This window comes from Xenopus laevis, chromosome 9_10S (assembly GCF_017654675.1).
Source record: "Xenopus laevis strain J_2021 chromosome 9_10S, Xenopus_laevis_v10.1, whole genome shotgun sequence".
Taxonomy (NCBI): domain Eukaryota; kingdom Metazoa; phylum Chordata; class Amphibia; order Anura; family Pipidae; genus Xenopus; species Xenopus laevis.
Window position 1 is genome coordinate 76,797,599 of NC_054388.1, and position 19,781 is coordinate 76,817,379.

Consider the following 19,781-nt stretch of genomic DNA (forward strand, 5'->3'; position numbering starts at 1 on the left):
TGGTAGTTCTATAGTTTGCTCTGTGGCCTGCGCCAATAGGACAGTGAATCATGGCAGAAGTCATAATAACAGGCAAGTCACAGAAAAGACCCCATGCCCACTCCTCTCCCACTTTGGATGCAATTGCGTCAAAACTCTCACTTGCAATTGTGTTTGTTTTGATGCACTGGACACAATTTAAGTTAAGTCCTAGTAGTCTGAAAACAACTGCCTTAACATTTCTCTCTCTTTGGGGGGTTGTTTACTAAAACTCAACTTTTTCTCACTTAATTAAAAAACAAAATTAGACCAAATCTGAATGACGTTAATTTACCAATAATTATTCTGTTTAAAATCAGTGCAAGAAAAAGTCTTGACAAAATCGAGCGTCTGTTGAAGTGTTGAAATTGTGTGACTTTTGTGAATTGTGGCTCCGAAAATTCTCAAAAAACTCCAATTATTCGGATTATCGAACAAAAACAAGCACAAAGAGCCGGAAACTACTGAGAACCCTGAAGGGTAAAAACATGTTCCAATTTTTAAAGGGACCATCTGTCATTGACTTCTACATGATTTCAACAGGTTTTAGTTGTTGTATTTCAGATTTTTAGCAGTTTAGCAGCATAATAAATGTATAAAAAATCAAGCTTTTTTCCCCTCCAAAAATTCAGATCTGTTTAAAACTGAACCAGAAAAATTTGAGGCTTGATAAATAGGCCCTTTATATTGGTTCTCCATCCTTACTGTGGATGAATGTAAAATTAAATATTAAACCAGGACTAAAATTTTCTGCACAGTGAGCTAACTATTCATTGTTGCATGGATTTGTGGGCTAAATTATATAATGAAATCATGTCATATGAATCAGTGCATAGACCCTTTGGAAAGTCTATGGCCATAAAATGCCTATGAGGGCCTAGTTTGTCTTGCAGGCCTCCAGTTATGCAGCTCTGTAATAGACAGTGGCAAAAGCCTTGGAAATTTAAATTGCAGACACATTTGGATGGTGCAGTGAAGCTGAAACAGACCCTTTGTATTATTAACATGTATTTATAGAGCGCCAACATATTGTGCAGCTCTGTAGAAAACATTGTCCTTTTATTTGTTGTTCAGTTTTGCTAAGACTATGTACAGTATATCCTATGAAATAATTTCTATATGTTTCTCTCCTGCTTGGAGTAAGTTAATCCGTCATACAGTAGCTGCTGCTCAGCTTTCATATCTCAGTCCCTAAATTATGAATGCCCTCCCCCACGAAATGCGTTAGGCTTTTGCATGTCCTAATAAAGTATTTTTAACTTATAAATACTTGGCACAAAATGCGTTAAGCTTATGCATGTCCTTTTAACTTTATAAATACTTGGGCTACTGCTTCACTAATAGTTGGTTTCTTCCTATTTTGAATTTTCCGTCCTTTGCCATTTATTTATCTCTTTATGAAGTCTCACATTTTTCTGGTCCAGACTTTAGAAAAACTAATTTTTTTTTTTTAGATTTATTATGCTCTGAAGCTGCTAAAAATCCAAATCTGAAAATACTCCAACTAAAACCTGTCAATGTAATGTAAAAGTCAATGGCAAATGGTTCATTTAACAGTTGGAAGATGTTTTTGCCTTCATGATAATAATCCGAATGATTTGAAGTTTCCAGTTGACAACGGACAATTGCTTTCAGTTGATAATGCGACAATTCAGCACAATTCTAATAGTCGCTCAATTTTTTAGTGACTTTTGCCTGCACGTACAATTGTCGCTCCGAATTTTTATTAAATCAAGCCACATCGTGGTTACAAATTAGGACAAATTTGTTTCAATATGTAAGTTGAACGGTCGCTAGATTTTGCCGTGACTTTTCCCGCATGTAAAATTGTCGCTCTTAATTTTTAGTAAAATAAGCCACATTGTGGTTGTGCGTTAGGTAAATTTGTTTCAATGAGAAGAATACATATTTTAGTAAATATGCCTTATAATGTCCATTTCCAGCTTGTAATAAGCAGAAAAATAGCACCATGGGGGGTACATTGCAAGTGTAACCTTTATACTTAAAAGAATATTGGAGCAAAAGAGTTACAGATGGAACTATATGACAGTTAGAGGGGTATGTTGTATCAGGCACCTTATTCAGGGGATAACATAAGATATTAAACCAATGAGATTCCAGATTTTGAGCTGCATGTTGAAGAATCAACCATCAGGCTAATGGTACACTTCCCACCTTCTCTTCCTGTTATTACCATTTATAGAAACCAACTTGTGATGAGCAATTCCCCTCCTGAAAAACCTCAAATGCCGAAACTTAAGTATGGAAGCGATAACTCCAACATAGGGACTTTAACTATATTGCCTGTTTATGCCTACTGCCATCTAGTGAGCATTAAAAGAAACTTTCTGTGTGTATTTGGGGGAGGGGCAGTTTGAGGTGCAGAGTAAAAATCTGTAGGGTCAATTATAATTATATTTCAGACACCCATTAAGCCAAGCAGAGTGTCACAATCATTGTTTTATAGTCTAATTTAGTTCTGAGGCAAGGCTAGATACAAGGCTACTGCAGGGTGGGTGCCAGAGTATTAATCTATATGGATAATTCCTTGAATAATACTTCCTTTGATACAGGCAATAAAAGTTAAATGAGCAGAGAAAGGAACATGTTCTTTATGGACCAAAACATTCTAGAAAAAGATACATACACGGATGAAACAGATGATAACACTGAATATATTTGAATACATTCTGATTTTATCAGAGTAGCACAACATACTAGTGACAATGCGCTATTGAAATTCACAGTGCACTGAATGAATCATTTTTAGATTTGACCAATTATGGAGTCCTCCACAAAGGATTTGGACGAATACCAAAACTGAATCTGAATGTTGATTGCCATATGCAGATTTAAGATAAATCCGAATATAGAAAAATACATTTGGCTGAATTCCATTGTCCAGAGTGTTAAAGGCAGTGGCCATGATGTGGCTAAACACATGGATTTACCTAAATCTATTATTCATCTGTCTGTCAAAGGAAATCCCAGATTTAGTGCATAGTCAATTGTAATTGATAATATAACCATTTACATCACCCTGAAGTAGAAGGCTTATAGCTCTCAGTGTCTTCAGAGCTCCTAAAATTGATTGGAGGTTAAATCACATAAACCGATGTTGGTAGGGATGCACCAAATCGCAGGTTCGGTTCTGGACTTGGCTGAATCCTATCTCAACCATTTAAATCATGTGATGAATAAAGAAATTGTTAAAGGGATTCTGTCATGATTTGTATGGTTTACTTTTTGTTTCTAAATTACAGTTTACATTGCAAATAAGTCACCCTACCATTTAAAATGTTATTCTTGAACCAACAAATTATTTTTTTTAGCGGTGTAGAGGCAACCATTGTGCCCGATTCTGAGCTTTGAGAAGGAGCCAGCACTTCAGGATAGAACTGCTTTGTTTACTCCTCTTCCCATTGTAATTCACCACGTCCTAGGTCTTTCTTCCTAGTAGTAGACATGGGAATAGCACACAAGCAGGAAAAGCAGGGGTTTTCAAGCGTGGGTGCTATTTTCATGTCTACCATTAGGTGGGGCTAGGGAGAACCGTTCACAATGCAAATAAATTCTTCAGCAGAGGTGTCAGGGAGGTACTAGCTGGTTAGTTGCCTATTCGTTTGTTGATAGGCTGCTGTGGAGGCAAGGAAGGGGGGTGGTATCCCTCCAACTTGCAGTGAAGCAGCAAAGAGTGACTGATGTTTATAGAGCACAAGTCACATGACCTGAGGGCACCTTGGAAACTGACAATATGTCTAGCCCAATGTTAAATTTCAAAATTAAAAAAAACAAACGATTTCAGTGCAGAATTCTGCTGGAGCAGCACTGATGCGTTTGGAAAAAAAAATCATGTTTTCTCGATACTGTATCCATTTAAATTCTTGCTGCGTACTGCAGGTGCATTTTATCTCTAGCCATATGTCATTTTGCAAATGCATATTAGGTGTTTGATTTGGTTACAGATTTGGCCAAATCCTTCCTGTAGCATTCAGGATTTAGTAGGATCTAAAAAAAAAGTGCATTTGGTGCACCTCTAGCTGTTTGGCCTATGTGATTATATATTACATGTGTATATTACATGATAAATGGCCCAAAGTTGGGCACCTTAAATAATGTAAAAGGTTAAATTACCACATATTGTTCAAGTGTTTAGTAGCAAAGTGATTAATCATATTCAAATAGGTTTCCACTGTATGTATGCCTGTATAGATTTTTATAGCACTAATTGTGCACCTAGTGCTGTATATAAAACTAGTACACATAAAACTGCTGTGGGTAACGAGAGATGTACAACAGGCAGAAGATGTAAATGACAAGGTGTCAATTTTTGCCAGGAACATCAAAACAAAGGAGAATTAGGGGTCTGATACAAAACACCCAAAATGCAGTGCTCCAACAGGAACAAAAAAAAACATTTATCTATAGTTTAATTGGACATTCTACAGTAGGTAGCACATTTATCTGAGGAAATGCCAGTCAGGTCAAAATCCCAGCGCTATGCATCTTCTGACATGGAATGTCTGTGATGTATTACCTAGACTGGAGGTGCTGAAGGGCGGAGGTAAATATTACGATGTACTGTAAGCAATAAGCTCACAAAACTTTCAAATGACTTCTAACAAAAGTATTTAACAAAAAGTCACACCTTGTTCCATGTTGCAGTGATGGATTCTGGTACTTATAAGTCCCTCTGCTTTACAGAGATTTTGAGCACTGCCCACCATGGAAAGCTGTTTGGCAGTTTAGTTTTTGTACATAAGCCCAACTAAAGTAGTTTATATTATAAAGCGGAGTATGTTTCCTCTTCTGGATTACCGCTTTGTGGCCCTGGTCAACTAAATTAAATGTGCATACATTTCAAGGATGCAAAGGAAGGAACTCTCGGTGTCTTAAAGCTACAATAGCAATAACAAGTATCCATGTTGTCTGTGCACAAACAAATTTGGTTCAGTTTGCGGTCACTGTGTGGACGAGCCTAAATAAGGAAATAAACCAAATAACTAGTATTTGCTAAAACAGTCCCTCTTTATTTCACATTATTTCCTTTTACTTACAGAGCATGTGCACTAAGAAACGGCAAATTAAAATAAAACAAAATAAAAACATCTTAAGTTGCTAATGCACAGGACTGTACAGGGAAGAAATAACATGGGAACAGAAATTAAAATATAAAACCACATGAAATTATAGTGATGCCACTTTAAATGTAGCAATTCATTGTTAAAAAGAAATGTAAAACAGGCACAAAAGTGTAAATAATTCACCTTTTGCCCCACAAACCAATAAGCAATTAATCCTCAGCTTACTATAAACACATGGCTGTCAGCAAATGAGGAATAATAAATGAACAATTTTCAAGAAAACAGGAAATCAATCTTGCTTCCTTTACTCATCTTCATCATCTTTAGCCTGGTAAATGGCTTGATTTCGCCTTTTAATCTTCACTCCACCACTCCCATTCTCATCACTGATCCTCTTTAATGGTCTGTTGGACGGTTTCCCCTCTCCCTCAGTCTGGCTACTCTCTGAACGATCAAGCTCATCATTAGTGGAATCTGTAGCATCATCTGAAGATACAGCCATAGAATCAGGCAGCACCCGAATCTTGGAAAAGTTTATTGAGAGGTCAGGGGTGTATTCAGGAGAAGGTTCACCTAACTTGTCTTCCATACCTTCATCCTCTTGATCGTCGTCATCTTCCAGTGTAATCTCATCAGGATTGACAGAAGTTGAGAGAACGGAAGTGTCTGTGCTGTATTCACCAGGGTCTTCTGCGGACCCGATGCTGTCTGCTTCATTATCCTCTGCAATATCAAAGTTCTCTTCCTCGTTCTGACAAATTTTGGCATTCAGGTCAACAAGTCCCAATCTAGCACAGAATTCTGTTGTTTGTGGGTTTACAATGTGGGTGGCCACCCTCTTATACTGTGGGTTGTTGGGGTCATAGCATGCCGTCGTCATACTGAAATTGCATGGGATCTTTAGGTCATGCCCTAGATCACTCACAACTTCTCTCTTAGTTTCCTCAGAGGCGCTAAAATCCCACCTGAAATCAAATGTATGCTTCTGTTAAAACACAGAATAACTTCTTCCTACTTCTCAATCATATCAAGTCATTTTAAACTAAAGTGGCACTACAAAACAATTTGAATCAATCAAAAAAGAACGAAAATTGAAACGGAGAGTCCGATATATTACAAAAAGAGCTAAAAAAAAATGTATAATCTGAGAAGCTTGATAAGTACAGTATCAACTTTAAGGATAGTGGAAGTAATAAAAACAAGTATCCTTAAAGTATACGGGTCGCTTGGGGTCAGCAATGAATGTATTCTAGTAAGTTTGCCATCTATCCACCATTGAGAAACCCAGGTTAGGGTTCCAGAGAAGAAAAATGAGGGCAATTGTGTGTGTAAAATAAAGATACTGCTTTTTATAAGGAAAGTTCTATTAAGTTAAGGGATTCTATTAGAATTCCTAATACATAATGGAAACTGACTTATTTTTATTTATTTTATTGTTACCAGTATAAAGATAGAGGTAACCTCCAAAGCCTTACTGAACATGGTCTACAATGCTCAAGAAATTAAAGGGATACTGTCATGGGAAAAAAAAAAATTTCAAAATGAATCAGTTAATAGTGCTGCTCCAGCAGAATTCTGCACTGAAATCCATTTCTCAAAAGAGCAAACAGATTTTTTTATATTCAATTTTGAAATCTGACATGGGGCTAGACATTTTGTCAATTTCCCAGCTGCCCCTGGTCATGTGACTTGTGCCTGCACTTTAGGAGAGAAATGCTTTCTGGCAGGCTGCTGTTTTTCCTTCTCAATGTAACTGAATGTGTCTCAGTGGGATATGGGTTTTTACTATTGAGTGCTGTGCTTAGATTGAGGCAGCTGTTATCTTGTGTTAGGGAGCTGCTATCTGGTTACCTTCCCATTGTTCTTTTGTTTGGCTGCTGGGGGGTATCACTCCAACTTGCAGTACAGTAGTAAAGAGTGATTGGAATTATCAGAGCACAAGTCACATGACTTGGGGCAGCTGGGAAATTGACAAAATGTCTAGCCCCATGTCAGATTTCAAAATTGAATATAAAAAAAATCTGTTTGCTTTTTTGAGAAATGAATTTCAGGGCAGAATTCTGCTGGAGCAGCACTATTAACTGATTCATTTTGAAAAAAATGTTTTTTCCCATGACAGTATCCCTTTAAATTAATCTCCACGACACTTTCTTTCAACAAGAACTATAAAGGGCAACTATATGTGACATCACTCTTAGGCGCCACATGTTTAATTGGCTCCCGCTGCATCCGAAAAGACAGCGTGGACACACAGATTTCTTGAGTATCTTAGGTAGGGCTACTTAAGGCTGTGGAGAGAACAATCTGTCTCGAGAACTTTGCTTTATCCTTAGAACTATAAGAATAAGTTATAAAATGTATACTGGAAACTGGATTTTTTTTAGTTTTAAACAAATCCATCACTTCAATGGAGTGACTTTAAATCCCTTTTAATATTAATTGTATCCTTGGAAAATGCATGTTCAAATATGTGAAAAGTGCCAGTATGAGTATTTGTTGAAAAGTGACAAAAACACAAGAGAAAACAGATTAAGCAATAATTACAAGTTTACATGGAATAGGATGTATGCTACAACTAAACATTATATAGCAATAGGTTTACTACAACATTACATATCCTTGTATTGTTCCCCTACTGACATCTTATATGCCTTCCCTTGGTTGCTTAGTTGACCCTAGTGTTTTTAATGCACCTCATATAGCTACTTGCATTTACAGTTTCATGTTAAACCTAGAGTCAACTACAATCACTAAATAGATGCAAATAAAATGTGAAATTCATTGGACAGCTTATATTGAGATACTCGTTTAGCTAATGACTTACCTGGAATGGAGACCATTATTCTCTGGCATGTTCCATGTATTTGGGGTTATGTTTAGAAGATCCTTGGTGGCTTTAAGTACAGATAACCATTCCAGGTCATATTCAAGGCACTCAGACTTAGCAGAATCATGTTCCACATCCACAATCTGGACAAAGAAATAAGGAATAGAGGCATCTATGAAATCCAAAAATGTTAAAACAAATAGTATGCAAAGTTAAAAAACAAAAACAAACAAAAAAACAGGTCCTTACCTGCAAAAATTCTCGACGTGGCAGGCATTTATCCAATGCTAAAAACTTTGTGGCTTTGGGTATCTCTCCGTCTACATTAGTCTGTTAAAAGAAAAAAAAAAAAAGTTTATTTGATCACAAAGACATGAATTTTTTTATTCTAATAATCATGAAATCAGAGTTTTACACTGTTCCTGGAGTCCTGTGACAGACTGTGGGCTAATATAATCATGCACTATAGCAGGTCCATTTTGATTGATGCGAAACAAGAAATTTCAAAGGAGATTAGGAATGGAGACACAGGTACTTTGCTCTTGTTTAGGAACTCTGGTGCAGGGCCGGAACTAAGGGTAGGCAGAGTAGGCACGTGCCTAGGGCGCAAAGCTGGGGGGCACCAGGCACGTACCTTCTCTGGTTCCTATCCCTAGTCCGTTAACCGCTCTTCTCTCTGGACTGTCTGACTGTTGCGTTTCCATGTTGATTTGTGCGTGCGCGCAACTATGCGCGCCAGCGTCTGCGTGCGACTTTTCACATATGCACACACCCGGTAGGCGCCGCGGCCTGCCAGGTTGTCTAGGGCGCCTGGCTCTGGTGACTGTTTATTTTTATTTTCTGTGTTTATATAGCACTAACACATTTTCACAGAGCTTTACAGAGATTGTACATCATTCACATTATTCCCTGCCCCAATGGAATACACAGTTTAGGCCCGGACACACATAGGGATAGTTGTAGCGTTTTCAGCGCAATCCACCACCGTGGTTTTAAGGAAGCTTAAATGCTACCGTTGTGTGCATTGCAGACGGTTGAAATCGCTAGCATATTTACGCAATTATTTGCCAGCCATAGAGGAGATTTGACACTGAGCGACAAATCTCCCTGTCTACCACCACCCTAAACGTCTCATGAAAAGCCACACATTAAGCAAAATGAAATTCACTGTTTAACTTCAAAGGTCTATATATGGGATATACTGATCCTGACATTTATTTACAGTTTGTTGTTCCCTGTTAACCACCAACACAATTAGGTTATTGCAATTCCAGGTCATTTGTACACTTCCTACCAAATAATCCTTATGTACCTACATGTTAGGATATCAAGACCCCAAATATAGGTTTTAGAGCAGAAAAGAAAATATAACAATATACTTATTCCCTTTCATTTTCTTACCTGATGCTGCATGAAAGCAGCAAACTTCACGTGAAGGTGAGCAGAAAACCAGTATGATGGCTGGATGTGTAACAGAAGTTCTGAAGCTGCTGGACTCCCCAGAGTGTTGTCCTCTACCTCCTGCCTAAAGAAATCCTTCTTCTTTAGAAGCTGTTTTTTGTTTCCATAGTGATAGATGCTTCGTGGCCAGTCGTGTGACAGGAAAATGTCCATGGGCTCTTTTAGCTGTAAAAACAAATGAATTTAGAAGAACTAAAATACATTAATAATATCTCAGTGGGAATTGTGGTAGCCATATAGACAATTCAGAAACACAACATGCCACACACAAACTGAACTCTACAGGGGAAATGGAAATCAAAGAACATGCAGTAAGCTTATATTATTAGATAAGATATTTCTTAGTACTTATGGAAACTTTTACTGGCTGTTTCTTTTAAATGGATAAAATAGTGTATGGTGTAATAGAGTGTAATGTTTATAAGTGAACCATAAACCATAAGTTTAATGCTTTATTTTCGCCAAACATTTGTATTTTCAACACAAGAGCAAGTTGCCATATGGTTTCCTCTGTCAGCAGGATGCCTTTAAGCGCTGCTATGATGCAAAGCAGGTTTCCGCACAGTCCAGTAACCCACAGCAAAGTACACATTCATTACTAAGTGAAACAAATTCTGCTCATTTTACAAATCCCCCTTGTTATTTTCAGAATCCTTAAAGAAACGTAAATATAATGAAATTTTTAATAATGATGCCACCTGCTGGTCAGTTTTCTTGACTGTTCGGTTGAGAAGAACATGTTTATGAGGAATAAAGGGAAGTTTCTGATGTAAAGGAAAGACACGCTAAAGGTCATTAAATGTATCGGATCTCTTTTTTTTGAGCAGAACATCATCAGAAGAGTTCCCCCATTTCCTTCTGAACATAACCTCCTGGGTTTGAACAGTCAGAAAAATGACAAGTGGTGCTGTTGTTTTAAAACAGTTTAATAAACCGTAAACAATTCATAAATGTATACAACCAAAAAGGACAAATTTACATTATATGTAAAGTGCAAGTTATTGTGTAAAAAGGTGCTTTTGCTTAATTGTGATACAGGTATGGGATCCGTTATCAGGAAACTATTTATTCAGAAAGGTCCGAATTATGGAAAGGCCATCTACCATAGACTCCATTTTATCCAAATAATTAACATTTTTAAAAATGATTTCCCTTTCTCTGTAATAAAACAGTACCTTGTACTTGATCCCAAGATATAATTAATCCTTATTGGAAGCAAAACCAGCCTATTGGATTTATTTAATTTTTACATGATTTTCAAGTAGACTAAGAGATTCTGTCATGATTTTTATTTCTAAATTACACTGTTTACACTGCAAATAATTCACTCTACAATATAAAATTTCATTCCTGAACCGGCAAGTGTATTTTTTTTTTTAGTTGTAGTATTGGTGTGTAGGCAGCAGTCTCAGGTCATTTTGCCTGGTCATGTGCTCTCAGAAAGAGCCAGCACTTTAGGATGCAACTGCTTTCTGGCAGGCTGTTGTTTCTCCTACTCAATGTAACTGAATGTGTAGCAGTGGGATCTGGATTTTACTATCGAGTTATGTTCTTAGATCTACCAGGCAGCTGTTATCTTGTGTTAAGGAGCTGCTATCTGGTTACCTTCCCATTGTTCTGCTGGTGGGCTGCTGGGGGGGGGGGGGGAGGGGGGGTGATATCACGCCAACTTGCAGTGCAGCAGTAAAGAGTGACTGAAGTTTATCAGAGAAACGGATTTCAGCGCAGAATTCTGCTGGAGCAGCTGGGGGGGGAAGGGAGAGGGTGATATCACGCCAACTTGCAGAGCAGCAGTAAAGAGTCACTGAGTAGCACTATTAACTGATGCATTTTGAAGAAAAAAAAAATTTACCATGACTTTAACGTATGAAGAGCCAAATTATGGAAAACCCAAGGTCCCAAACATTCTGGATAACAGGTCCCATTCCTGTATTACAAAACCAACTGAAAAACCTTACCTGCTTCAGCTTGAAGACCTCGATGCTCCTCACATGGTAGGCACTTCTCATAGTGTCCTTGCCGTAAGGTAGTCGCTCAAAGTGACCTAAATATACGAGTAATTATATGACAAATGAAATAACAAAAAGCTGGAGTATCAAGAGCAGCTTCAACTGTTTGGATAAACTAAACAACCTTACTGTCAAAACCACAATGTAAATGTTACCTTTTCGATAGTCATGTGACTTAAATATTCCAGATATTCCTCCAATTCTTACTCCACGATATTTTACCACCCCTGCATAGCCTGCCAAAATGGAATTAGTGCAAATTAAAAAAGACAGACAAAGATTTTCCAGTTCCATCATCTTAAGGCCTAGTTCAAACTACTGAGGAGTGTGATTCCGATCTTACAATCTATTACTCACCCCATTAACAGCGTATGAAATATGAGTACTTGGTCCAACACTGCAAGATGCAATTGACACAGTAGTGTGAAAAAGGCCTTAAGACAACAAGAAGACATCTATGTATGGTTTTTAGCCTAATTTAAACATGAAGGTGCACACAGAAGATTACTTCTCTGCACATTTGCATTTACACATATGACTGTGTGGCAATATCATTTCCTTCTGCAGAGACATTCATAGACAGCACTAACAGCTGATTTTACAAAAGATTTCTATACAGATACCACAGCAAGCCACACAACAGCGCCATCTCATAAATATAAATTCAAATATGCAGAGCTGAAATGTGTGTGCACGATAAACTAGTCTGATTTGTTACTGTCTGTAAAAGAAAGCTATATTTTGATATTAAACAGGATACATTTTTACCTTTAATTTAGAGAAATGCACGGACCTGGATATAACATAACTTCCTTTTAAACATCTAGTGGAAGATATTGTTGAATAGTCAATTCAACCATATACCACAAATTACTCTTAAAGCCTATTTTTTCTTTAATTAGGGGGAGGAGTTTTAGGGATAATTATTTAAATAGCTTGAAGGGGAATATAATGGGGAAAATTGTATGTGCAAAAAGGGATGTTAAATGTAGCTGCACCAATGGAAGCTACCTAGAGTGCATATCAGACTTACCCATGTAGTAAATATTTGGTGCAACCCAGCCTCCATAAGGTAGCTCTTGGAGGTAGTTTGATGCCTCATGGTTTCCTCCAATAAAGATTGTTAGAATAGGGGCCTTTTTCTCACCAGAGTAATATCTTTAATATTGGGAAACAAATGATATAATAACATGAAAACATTATAAGTTGCCTGCTAATATTTATGGCCTTGGAACCAAGTTTAACTATGTTTATTGTATGGCAAAAACTATTCATTTAAGAAGAGCAGTGCTTTATTCAATTTTTCCTAAGTAAGAGTAGAATCTCTGTCCTTTTATTTTTCATGCAAATGTACATGAATGTGTAAAGAAAAAGTGCATTTGGTTTATGTTACTTAACACTCAAACACGTGCACAACCACTGTACAGAACAATGGATTATTTACTAATGAAAAAATAATGCAGTATTATTTAAGATCTAATAATCACCTATGATCAGGAGTTAAATAAATATGACATGCACAACACCTGTTAATTTAAAGAAGAATTATAATAAATAGCGTCCATGTTGCCTCGATCAAAATACAGTCCATTTAAATTGATGTATGGTTTTCTACTTGCTGTATGTATGTATGTATGTATGTATGTATGAAGTGCCCCGGAACCTGCATTGTTGCATATGTTTTTGGAGTATTATCTTTGTGATATGATCATGTTGGCTGGAAACCATTTTTTGTGTGCACCGTGAATTCTAGAATCCCAGGGGGTGGCCCTTATTTTATCAAATGACAATTTTCTATTTATTATCCAATGGTACAGACTACTAAAAAAGTATAACAAACAAGGGAAACTTGTGCTCACCAGTAATTTTTAAAATCATTAGGCGGGGTTTACATGAAGCAGGGATTTACATGTGAGCTGTTTTATGGAATATAATTTTTTATAGAGACCTACAATGTTCGGAGGGTATAGCATATCTGCCCATGTGTGGGGACTTCTGACGGGCCTCCCGACCAATATGTGGCAAAAATTAGGCTAGATATGGATTGGGCAGGCTTAATTTTCCCTGTGATTGAGGAGCACATTGGCTAGTTGATACGGTCCTTGTCGGTGCCCATTCCCATCATTGTAATCAGATTGTTTGGCACTGGGTCGAACGATCAGATTAGTCCTAAATCGTCCTGCCTTTGTTGAGCATATCAGGTGAAAGATCCGCTCATTTGGGGAAACCTTCACCGTCTTCGAATCCCCTTCTTCCCTTTGGCTATTTACGGAGGGTTCCGGTGCATACGCAGTAGACATGTATAGGAAACATCTTTAACTGCGCATGTGTGAAAACAGTATCTGAAGATGGCGCTTGTGAGCTACGATGTGCTACTCTGCATGGGAAGATCTGTGTGACTTTCTACGACATAGAAGTGGACTATGCAGGGAGGAAGCGGGTGAATGGGAGCTATTACATGGGGACTCTTTAGGAGAAGAGGAATTCTCCTTTAAATTGCTTAATTACGTTTTTTTCCCCTCAGACAGGTTCTCCTGTTCATCAAAAACAGCACCAATTCAGTGATCTTTCTCACTTGACACTGCACCACCATTTCCAAAGGCACACTGTGTTTTTGTCAGGCTTATGCACATTGAGAAATACTACAAAAATGGTGGTGTGGTGCTTAAAAAAGAAAAAAAGCTCTGTTGCACCACAGAAGTGGAGGTCTGGGGAAATTTGGAAGTAATTAAATACACTGGGGTACATTAACCTTTCTTTCATTTAAAGATGAGACACACAATTAGCCAGCAACACAATATTTGCCTCATCTGGCCGCTCTTGTGCTGGACCAATGGTTTGGCCCATTGAATAATAATGAGATGATAATCTGCACCTATGCAAACCCATAAGGAGAGGGCAACATCTCTGGGCAAATTTGGCCCTAACTCAACAAGATTTTCTAATCTGCTTGAAAAATAATTCTTGCTTATTTCTGGACAGGTAGGGGTCAGGTAGGAACCATACACAAGTCAACAGATTGACGAGTCTGGAAAGACAAAATCAGCAGCTTATATCACCCTGTACACCAACATTCTGTAATAAAAAGGGCAGCTCAGCATCCCTTAGTTACCAGTTAAACGAATGATGAAACAACTAATTACCATCAACTGTACATTAAACAAAAAAATAAATAAATTCAGTATACAGTTTAAGAGAAGTGCTTCTATTAAAATATATGTATAATGCATGATTACTTGTAGAAAGTCTGCATTTGACGATACTTCACTGGTACAGCCATACATTTCATGTCCCCCTCATTTCTCACAGCTTGAAAATCTCCACAGCACAGCAGCAGTTCTACTTTTGTGTTCTCTTTCTTCTCAAGAAACTGGATAGTTTCATAGATTTTATCCAGTTCTCCATGGCAGCACCCTTCCACTGCAATTTTCATGGCTGCAGCTTTGGTGTTAAAAAGCTTAACTCAGAAGAGGGACGTCTTCTTAAAAAGTCATCTGAAAAAAGACGATTATTATTAAACACTAACCTGAGCAGAATTTAAAAAGTTTCCTGAATTTTGATAAATTTATATAATGTATTTGATATCAAAATATTTTGTTATGCATGCTTTAATTGCCTATTCTGTTTTAGTTCCTTCACAAATCTATTTTTCATAAAATAACATTTCTTATCTTTACTTTTGCGAAGTTTGCATATTAGACTCTGGGCTAAGGGCTCTGATGATAATTGGATGGGTTATATTTACTTTCCTTCTTCTTATACAGTGTTTACTCGGTTTTATTACAATAATTTGAGATTTTTTTAATACGTTTTCCTTTCTGGCATGCAGTTGATATTTAAACTACGGTACTACTAAATGTGTCACTTGGGTGTACAGGTATGGGATCCCTTATCTGGAAACCTATTAACCAGAAATCTCTGAATTACAGGAAGGCCATCTTCCATAGACAACATATTAAAGCAATACTGACATGTTTCTATAAAAATCATAAGAACATGTCAGTATTAAGAAGTTGCTGCACCCGGAATAGTTTCCCTCAAAGCCCCCCTCAAAGCCGCCCCAAGGCCCGCAAACCTGCGTTGACCAGACCCTCGGACACTGCTAAAAGATCTTCTGTGCTGTTCCATTGACTCTGGGCTGGGGGTAGGGTTGCCGGCTGGTATTTTACTGGCCTGGCCGGTAAAAATGATGGCTGATCTCAATGTTATGAATAGGGAAAAAAGATAAATATATAGGAAAGCCGGTATTTTTTTTCCGGAAAAGGTGGCAACCCTAGCTGGGGGAGCAGTGTGATCCTTCCATAGGCTAATTACTAATAAAACCAGGACTTCAGCCTGCATCACGGAAGATCAGTTAGCTGTGTCAGCGAGTCAGCTGCACATAGGATTGTGGGGCAGGGGGGAGCGTTTTTGTGGGGGCCGTTTGAGGGAGCTATTCCGGGTGCCGTAACTACTTGATACTGACACGTTCCTATGATTTTTATAGAAATGTGTCAGTGATGTGCGGATTGGGATTTCCCCGACCTGCCCTTAACCCGTCCACATCCGCGCTTCCGGGTTGCTTTTAAAGACCTGCGCCGACATCACAAAAGGGGCGGGGCGAGCAGGCACAGCGTCTATAAAAAACGAACCCGGAAGTCTGCATTTGACGGTGGTGGGCGGGGAGAGCAGGAGAAGAGCTCAACCCATACTCGTCCGCCACCTGCGAAAAAGCATGCGAGGTTGGCCCAAACCCGCAGGTATCGCACATAACTAGTGTCAGTATCACTTTAAGCAAGTTCCTCTTTTTTTAAGAAGTTATGGTATGGAGATTTAAATAGCAGAAAGATGCCTTACCTGTAAAACTCCAGGTCCTGAATCATAAACCTTATACCGTTATATGATCATTGATCCCTGTTACCGGTATAACAGGGGGACTGAAGTAAAAGCTAATGTAACATTCCAATTATCAATGATTGTAACAAGCAGAAAGCCACAGACGACAACAAGGAGGGACAGCTGTGCAGGGTCACAAGGGTTTGGGGTGTTTAGAGGGCAGCTGTGTTGTAATTACTTGGATTACCCCCCTGCTTTCAGTGAGCTGCAGTCAGACTTTAGCAGGTAGGGGCGATTACTAGGATGCCTGCATCGTCTTTCCCCTACATATCTATCTGTACTGCTGCTAGTTTGGTCACCGTTTCAGTCCCGGTAGAGCCGTATGGGGCCTACACAGGCTGGAGTGGGGATATCAAGAGTCTCTAATCCAAGTAAATGAACAGTGCAATCGCATCTCCTACTAACACAGAACGTAGTTCCGGATCACTACTTACACCTTCGCCACAGCTACAAACTGCAAGCCTCCTCCTTCTGTCTTTCAGAAAATCCCGCCCCTTAAGTCTCATCGCGCGAGTTAGGGTCACGACTAGACGTAAGCGCAGCTACGCATGACGTGTGAGAGTGACGATAGAGCCGGCGTAACATAGCGTTTCACAGCGCAGTCACGTTGCGTTTCACAGCAGCTAGACAGTGACGGCCGGTCTGCTTACAGTGTGTTTTTCCTCTTGTTAGAGAACGAATAACAAAGAAAAAACTTTACTGTTAGTTGTCCTCCATCACTTCAGCCCTAAATGTCTTCTCAGAGTATTTATTTCTAATTTATTTTAATAACTCTGATTTGTGCCTTTGAACTAAAAGGAACAGTAACCCCAAAAATTCAAAGTAAATAAATTCAAAGTAGGTATGGGATCTGTTATCTGGAAACCCATTATCCAGAAAGCTCAAAATAAAGGAAAGGCCGTCTCCCATAGACTCCTATTATAATCAATCCAAATTTTTGAAAAGGTTTTACTTTTTGTCTGTAATAATAAAACAATACCTTGTACTTGATCACAACTAAGATATAATTAACCCTTACTGGAGTCAAAACAATCCTATCTTTAAGCTATGGAGATCCAAATTACAGAGAGACCCCCTTATCCAGAAAAAACCCTACATCCCAAGCATTCTGGATAACAGATCGCATTTTAAAGTAATGAAAATATAATGTACAGTTGACCCGCACTAGTAAAACTGCATACCTCCCAACATTTTGGAAATAGAGACAAAAACACACTTGCCGCCAAAAGTCACAGCGAAAATTTTTGACCAAACCCATGTTTGTGGCTCACCCCCTAGTTGCAGTTTCCCCAAGAGACCTGCTTATCTTTAATGGTTACAATTGTTTCTTTGCTTATCTTAAATTGTAACAAATGTATCTAAGTGCACCTGCCATGTATTCTGGGCCAATTAAGTTTCAGAAACTTTGTATCTTTTTCTGGCTGTTCAGTGCAAGAGATCAAAAAGAAAGTCGGGACATTTCTTTAACAATCCGGGACTGCGGGTTGAGCTGTCAAAATTGGGACTGTTTGATCCATTGTTAAGTGTCTGGAAGCACCTTGAATAAAAGTGGGAGCACCCCGTTGAAATCAAATACAGGTATTGGCAATACTTTCTTTTCTAAAATTGGGACTGTCCCACGAAAAAGGGAAAAGTTGGAAGGTATGAAACTAGTGTGTTCACTTGAGAATCTATAGTTTATATATACAAGCTACTGTGTAGCCATGGGGACAGTCATTTAAAGCTGAAGGGTGTCTGTAAAAAAACAAATTTTCACAGAGGAGTTACACCACAGCGGTTGTCACCCATGGCCAGGGGCACTGTGCGACTTGAGTAACTTGGCTCACGCAGCAGCACTATTGCACTCTCTGTACAAGTGATGTGGCCCCTCAGACCCCCCTCCTGAGAAGGCAATGTAAGCCATGGGGGGCGGTATCTACAGAGTTGCCTCAGGGTGGCACAATATTCAGGATCGCCCCTGCCGACGGCTACCCATAAACAGGCTTTTAAGTTATTTTGAATTCTGGTCCAGTGTTTTACGAGAATATTTTTCTCAGTTTAGGGTTAACATACGGGCTAATTCAGGATAATCTAATGGGTGCCAACATTATTCTTACATTTCTGTGCTTATTGTTATGGTGGTCTCAGGGTTCCTCCTAATTTTACCATAAATCATACCTCCCAACTGTCCCTTTTTCGGAGGGACAGTCCCACTTTTGACAGCTCAACCTGCAGTGTCTCATTTGTACTGGAAAGTCCCTCTTTTCTATGCACTGAACAGCCAGAAAAAGAAACAAAGTTTCTCACTTAATTGGCTTTTAGCAGAGAGCCCAGAACAGTTAACAGGTGCAAATAAGATACTTTGTAACAATTTTGAGACACAAAAACACAGTTTAGATAAGGAGAAATATTTTCAAACTTTCATAACCTGCCAAATTTTGTAAAACAAACATGGTAATTAGGGGGCCACAGAAAGAGGTGTGGTCAAAAAATTGCTGCGCTACGTGCGGTAAAAAATTTTTAGTCCCTCTTTTTACTTCCAAAATGTTGGGAGGTATGCATAAATTAAAGCATTTTATGCAAACAAGGACTAGGTGAAATTAAAGAATCTTCGGTAGAAAGGCTCCTTTGGCCATACAAAATGGAGAGTTGGCCCTGGATTTTTCTGTTAGTGGCTTTGCATTAGTGTGATACAGATGGGGGGGGAGGGTAACACCTTTTTGTTTAGTGAAATGGTTAAAGGGCCACCTTGGAAGGTGAAAAACCCCTTTAAAGGAAATACGTGATTTATATTGCATTTTCTGTTTCTTGTTAGCATTGTTAGGTCTCTCTCAGCAGAGGGAATCTTGGGAAGGAAACTCAGTTTTACTCCTAAAATTTCCACTTAATGGATTACCCTGTAGGCTTAAATTCACCCACTAGGTTGAAAGCACAGCCATGGCAGTTGCTTATCAGTTGTTCTGCCTCTTGGAATGCAGAGCAGCAATGATAGTTTCACAATATTCCAGCTGGCAGCAGTCAGAGGATTTCTGCAGGCAGCTTAGAGAAGAGAGGAAACGAACAATAAGTATATTCGAAATATGCTTCTTTTTAAGTTGAGAAGCAGTAAATGCCATATGTTTTGCCTTCACATCCCCTTTAACCCTCTCTCCAGAATTTGGACCAATCTGGTCTCTTTCTGTAATTATATTTCCTGATTTTTTTATTTAATTGAAAATGTTATTTTACCAATACAGCTATTTCTATTTGAAATGATATTTAAATATTTATTGTTTACCAGATATAAACAAAATTATCTCAAGGCCACATTGTAAGTTTCCCAGCTGTATAATAGTCATAACACTAAGCTCTTTGTCCTGATATGATTTCTGTGTATAATTATGTTATTTGTCTTCCGTGTATACTTTTATATATTTATATTGTACTTTTATGCACTGTACAGTGATGCGGCTCCTTAACAGCGCTTTACAAATAAAGTTATACATACATACATACAACAGTTGATTGAATGACAAGCTTGTATGTAAA

General features: G+C 38.4%; 1 protein-coding gene across 1 annotated transcript; it reads right to left on the reverse strand.

Annotated features, from left to right (window-relative positions):
- Positions 1-5,018: 5,018 nt before the first annotated feature.
- dbr1.S (debranching RNA lariats 1 S homeolog) lies at positions 5,019-16,722 on the reverse strand (the record flags this gene model as incomplete). Its single annotated transcript, NM_001086899.1, is given in 9 exon segments — positions 5,019-6,067; positions 7,927-8,072; positions 8,179-8,259; positions 9,331-9,555; positions 11,349-11,434; positions 11,555-11,635; positions 12,433-12,557; positions 14,636-14,893; positions 16,709-16,722. Coding segments are annotated over 8 exon segments (1,602 nt in total). The 3' UTR covers positions 5,019-5,406.
- Positions 16,723-19,781: the final 3,059 nt, after the last annotated feature.